We start from the raw sequence: 6,000 nt of genomic DNA, 5'->3' as shown, positions 1-6,000 counted from the left end.
AAATAGCTCAACTGGAATTCCATCACCTCCACTAGCTTTGTTCGTAGTGATGCTTCCTAAAGCCCACTTAACTTCACATTCCAGGATGTCTGGCTCTAGGTGAGTGATCACACCATCGTGATTATCTGGGTCGTGAAGATCTTTTTTGTACAGTTCTGTGTATCCTTGCCACTTCTTAATATCTTCTGCTTCTGTCAGGTCCATACCATTTCTGGCCTTTATCGAGCCCACCTTTGCATGAAATGTTCCCTTGGTATCTCTAATCTTTCCCATTCTATTGTTTTCCTCTATTTCTTTGCATTGATCGCTGAGGAGGGCTTCCTTATCTCTCTTTGCTATTCTTTGGAACTCTGCATTCAAATTGGTATATCTTTCCTTTTCTCCTTTGCTTTTCACTTCTCTTCTTTTCACAGCTATTTGTAAGACTTCTCAAGACAGCCATTTTGCTTTTTTGCATTTCTTTTTCCTGGGGTTGGCCTTGATCCCTGTCTCCTATACAATGTCATGAACCTCTGTCCATAGTTCATCAGGCACTCTGTCTGTCAGATCTAGTCCCTTAAATCTATTTTTCACTTCCACTGTATAATCATAAGGGATTTGATTTAGGTCAAACCTGAATGGGTTAGTGGTTTTCCCCACTTTCTTCAATTTAAGTCTGAATTTGGCAATAAGGGGTTCATGATCTGAGCCACAGTCAGCTCCTGGTCTTCTTTTTGCTGAATGTATAGAGCTTCTCCATCTTTGGCTGCAAAGAATATTATCAGTCTGATTTCAGTGTTGGCCATCTGGTGATGTCCATGTGTAGAGTCTTCTCTTGTTCATACTGCATATTAATACAATACGTATGTTATGTGTGTTAGGTTGGTACCTAAATGTAATTGTGATTTCAGACCATGAATTTTAAATCATTAAAACTAGGCTCAAATACATGTTTATTAATCAAAATAGGAACCATTGCAATCACACAGTTTTGCCAATGAGAAAGAAGTAAGTTTGTTTATTCCTGTAGCGTAAAAACCCACGCGTTAGTGTTTGATGGACTCTTGGGAAGCTGTTTCTGCCTCCTGCTGGTTGTGGAAGTGTTTTCCCTGCAAAACGTTGAGATACTTGAAGAGGTGGTAGTGGGTTGGTGGGAGGTAAGATGAATATGACTGATGAGGCAAAGCTCTGTAGCCCAGTTCATTCAGCGTTTGAAGCGTTGGTTGTGTGATGTGCGATCAGGCGTTGTCACTGAGAAGAATTGGGCCCTTTGTGTTGACCAGTGCCAGCTGCAGGTTTGGAGTTTTTGGTGCATCTCGTGGATTTGCTGAGCGTACTTCTCAGATGTAATGGTTTCACCAGGATTCAGAAAGCCGTAGTGGATCAGATGGGCAGGAGACAACCAAACAGTGACCATGACCTTTTTTAGGTGCAAGTTGGCTTTGGGAAGTGCTTTGGAGCTGCTTCTCAGTCCAGTCACTGCACTAAGCTGATCATTGCCCATTGTCCTATGAAATCCACTTTTTATCGCACATCACACTTCGAGAAATGGTTTGTTGTTGTGTAGAGTAAGAGAAGACAGTTCAAAACAATTGTTTTTTATTTGCAGTCCTCTTATGAGGCTGCAAAAAGCTTGTCAAGCTGTTTTATCTTTCCTATTCGCTTCAAATGCTGGACAACTGTCATTGTCAAGCTGTTTAGCAAACTTCAGCTTCGATGATCCTCTAAATTGGTGCTTGTCAGCTTCCGATGGCCTGCCACTGTGCTCCTCTTCTTCAAGGCTCTCATCTTCCTTTGCAAAACTTCTTGAACCACCGCTGGCATTGTATGTCCACTGGTAGTTCCTGGGCCAAATGGACTGTTGATGTTATGAGTTGTCTTTACTGCTTTATGAACTTGAATGAGAAAAGTGCTAGAATTTACTTTTTGTCTAGCATCATTTCCCAGGTTTAAAAAAATATAAAATAAACAGCAGGTAATAAGTCATTAGCAACAAACAAAACAAATGTGCATTAAAATGATGTATAACATAACCATATTTAAGAATGTATTCCAGTATCGAATGCAAAGTTCAGCAATTCTAAACTGCAGTTACTTTTGCACCAACCTAATAGTATTTTATTTAGGAAACAAACCTTAAATATGTTAATGTTTCTATAAGCATAGAGAGTGGGAGTGAAAGTTGCTCAGTCGTGTCCAACTCTTTGTGACCCCATGGACTATACAGTCCATGGAATTCTCCAGGCCAGAGTACTGGAGTGGGTACCCGTTCCCTTCTCCAGGGGATCTTCCCAACCCAGAGATCGAACCCAGGTCTCCCTCATTGCAGGAGGATTCTTTACCAGCTGAGCCACAAGGGAAGCCCAAGAATACTGGAGTGGGTAGCCTATCCCTTCTCCAGTCGATCTTCCTGACCCAGGAATTGAATTGCGGGGTTGCAGGGAGGAAACCATCATTTTTTAATTACACGTATTTTAGTACTTGTATGTATTACTTAAGTAATTTTTAAAAAGTTCTTTCAAAAAAGCCTATCTTGATCTGGTTTCAGCTTTTCATTTCATTGTTGTCTTTAATATTTGAATGCAATCACACTAAAGTTTGGTACACGTTAGATAAATCAAAATGATGGCCTTTCTTGGCGGGGGGCAGTTGTTCAGCTTTGTACTCGTCTTTTAGTTTTCTTAATTTTAAGGCCTGATTTGTTTTGACTAGTTTTAATGTTTTCACTGTTTAGATTTCTATTAATTTTTATAAAGGATAAAATGTAATAAAATTTATATTCAGATATTTAAAAATCAGCTTTTTGAAAAAATTGAAGTACAGTTGATTTACAACTTTAGTTAGTTTCAGGTATACGACATAGTGATTCAATATTTTTATAGATTATTCTCCATTTAAAGTTATTATGAAGTATTGGTTGTTTTCCCCTGCTGTACAATATCTCCTTAGAGTTTATTTATGCATAATAGTTTGTACCTCTCTCCCTGTCCTCTGTCCCTCTCTCCACCTGTAACAAATGGCAGCATTTTATTCTTTTTTATGACTGAGAAATATATTATTTCTTATATAAATATACATGTATATACATACACACACATACATATACATGTGCACACTTCCCATAGCTTCTTTACACATTCATCTGTTGATGGGCACTTAGGTTGCTTCTGTTATCTTGGCTATTGTAAATAATGCTGCTATGAACATTAGGTTGCATGAATCTTTTTGAGTTAGTGTTTTCATTAATTGCTGGATCATATGGTCAAAAACTAAAAATAGTAGTCTTATTTTTTTAAATGGAATCTTATTTGGATATCCTAAATGTAAACAGCTTTCTTGGAGCTGTAGTTCTGAGAGTATAGTTTAAGTATCACTGTAATAAAATATTTAGGTAGTAACATAAGTAAATATTGATAAAGTTGTTGCTGCATTAAACAAACTTCTGACAAGCAGGCAGTATCACCATACTGTAGCTCAGATGTTTATTCAGTTCAGTCCAGTCGCTCAGTCGCGTCCGGCTCTTTGCGACCCCATGGACTGCAGCACGCCAGGCCTCCCTGTCCGTCACCAACTCCCAGAGTTTACTCAGACTTAAGTCCATTGAGTCTGTGATGCCACCCAACCATCCTCTGTTGTCCCCTTCTCCTCGCACCTTCAATCTTTCCCAGCATCAGGGTCTTTTCAAATGAGTCAGTTCTTCGCATCAGGTGTCCAAAGTATTGGAGTTTCAGCTTCAGCATCAGTCCTTCCAATGAATATTCAAGGTTGATTTCCTTTAGGATTGACTGGTTTGATCTCATTTCAGTCCAAGGGACTCTGAAGAGTCTTCTCCAACAAGCACAGTGCAAAAGCATCAGTTCTTTGACGCTCAGCTTTCTTTATAGTGCCACTCTCACATCCATTCATGACTACTGGGAAAACCATAGCAAATGTAATTTTGGCATTTACACATTAGTAATAAACATTTTTAAGAGAAAATTTACACTAATGTGTAAATGCCAAATTTAATATAGGAAAGAAGACATTCAGAGATGTGTGTATCAAAATGTTATTTGCTGAAGAAATTAATATAGAGAATTATGTGTTTAACCAACTACCAAATTGTGTTATAGCCTAAGTGCTATTGTTTGGACTGGAGATGAATCCTGTTGGTTGACTGCTGTTAGTGAAGGGTTTAAGAGAGTAGTTGGGATTTAAGATAACTTGACTGATTTGAGCTTTTAAAGTTTGTTATGTAAAAGTAACTGTAAAACACACCACTACATGTTTACATTAAAAACATTTTAATGAAAAATAACTATTTGCAAAAGAAAAAATATTCAGTGAGAAGAGAGGTATTGTTTTGCATTTTTACAAACCTGTTTAATGTTTGCCCAAATAGAAGTTGGCTGGATTCTGTATTCACAGTGTTTCACAGCTTGAATAGCATCAGTAGAACTTATTTGTAAACTTAAGAGATAATGAGAGTAAAGTCAAGTGCCATGTTGGTATGATAATGAAAGTCAGTGTGACCTCATGGAGTCCCTGCACAAGCCCCAGTTCCCACCCGCACTTTGCAGGCCACTCTGTACACAGTGCGCTGGAGGATTCTTGGTATGTTGCACATGTTCCATCAACTCTCTTTCTTTGTTTTGTTGCAGAGTCCTTTGGGCAGAATTATCCAGAGGTAAGAGTGTAATATTGTGATTTTAGAAACATGATAACTCGCTAGCTTTTATGTTTGAGTAGAGTGAAAACTACATTTTCATCTTTTTTTCTTTGATAATAGAAGCATTAAGTGTGATGATCTTTTGCTATAAAAATAACTAAAATTTAATTTTGAACCGGGTGGAAAGTAGACAGTCCATATTGGTTGGAAATCTCAATGTTGTAAATCTTATAGTTCATTTCCCTTTAAATTTAAAAAGACTTTGATTAAAGCATTTTTCACAAATCATACTATCACCTGTATGAAAATGTGTTTTTTTGTGTATTTTTATAGTTTTGATTAGTGTTTTTACATAATAATATGTATACTGTAAGTGTGCTTTACTTTTTAAAATGTAGAAATATTTTGTAATACTTGGAGCGTTTACATGGCTTGATATTAATATAAATTTATTTGATTTTCCTAGGGGTTTTGTTTTATTAATAGATTATCTTTCTTGGGATAAATTTCAAGAACTATGATTACTTGATCAATAAGATGACTCTTAGTGAATCCTGGTTTATTTTGCCTAATTGCCTTGTTGAGAATTTGTATAAAGTCGCAGTAGTAATATAAAGGATTGGTCACATCTGTTTGTAAAAATTCTCTTTTAGTTTTTATAAATATTTCTCTATTTTGGTTAGTTTAATAAAAGAACACACATAGATTATTTTGGTGTGTATCATAGTTTAAATTCAAAAGAAGTATCATAGATGTTAGAGAAACTTTAAAGAAATGATTTGGATCTCTGGGTATTACTGTCTGTTTCTCACCTTCTTTTCAATTTTTAGGAAGCTGATGGAACTTTGGATTGTATCAGCATGGCCCTGACTTGCACCTTTAACAGGTGGGGCACGCTGCTTGCAGTCGGCTGCAATGACGGTCGAATCGTCATCTGGGATTTCTTGACGAGAGGCATTGCTAAAATAATTAGTGCACACATTCATCCTGTCTGTTCTTTATGGTAAGGCGTTTTAAAGTTTAATGTATTAAATATGAATTAAATTGGGATGAATTGTAACTGTATAATTGCCAGTCTAACTAGATAAATTTTAATATTTAAAGTTCTGAGTCTTTGGCCATTAGTAACATAATTTCTCATAGCTTGTAGAAAGGTTGGCTCATGCTAATGTTGAACACTTGTGGGGAGAAATTCATTGCAATATGGATCAGTGTCAGGCTCTGTCTGAGAATCCCGCAGTACTGAAATGAGACATTTGCAGATTGCAGCAGATTGCAGGTCTTATTTGTGATACTGACCTTTTCATTAGAATAAAGAAATCTTGGTTAGGAGGGAAGCTTGAAAGTTCAGGTGTCCAGCCTTGTCCTGTTCC

General features: G+C 36.9%; 1 protein-coding gene across 3 annotated transcripts in view; it reads left to right on the top strand.

Moving 5' to 3' along the window:
- The window catches only part of RBBP5 (retinoblastoma binding protein 5), a 39,347-nt gene that overhangs the window by 11,041 nt on the left and 22,306 nt on the right, over positions 1-6,000 (top strand). For all 3 annotated transcript variants that reach the window (XM_010854166.1, XM_010854165.1, XM_010854164.1), the window contains exons 2-3: positions 4,620-4,645; positions 5,458-5,630. In XM_010854166.1, the coding sequence (XP_010852468.1) occupies positions 4,620-4,645; positions 5,458-5,630 (199 nt within the window). The remainder of the gene's footprint in view (positions 1-4,619; positions 4,646-5,457; positions 5,631-6,000) is intronic.

The sequence above is a fragment of the Bison bison genome, unplaced genomic scaffold (genome assembly GCF_000754665.1).
Source record: "Bison bison bison isolate TAMUID 2011002044 unplaced genomic scaffold, Bison_UMD1.0 scf7180017864338, whole genome shotgun sequence".
Taxonomy (NCBI): domain Eukaryota; kingdom Metazoa; phylum Chordata; class Mammalia; order Artiodactyla; family Bovidae; genus Bison; species Bison bison.
Note: the sequence above shows the minus strand (reverse complement) of the source record. Positions and strands in the feature narration are given on the sequence as shown.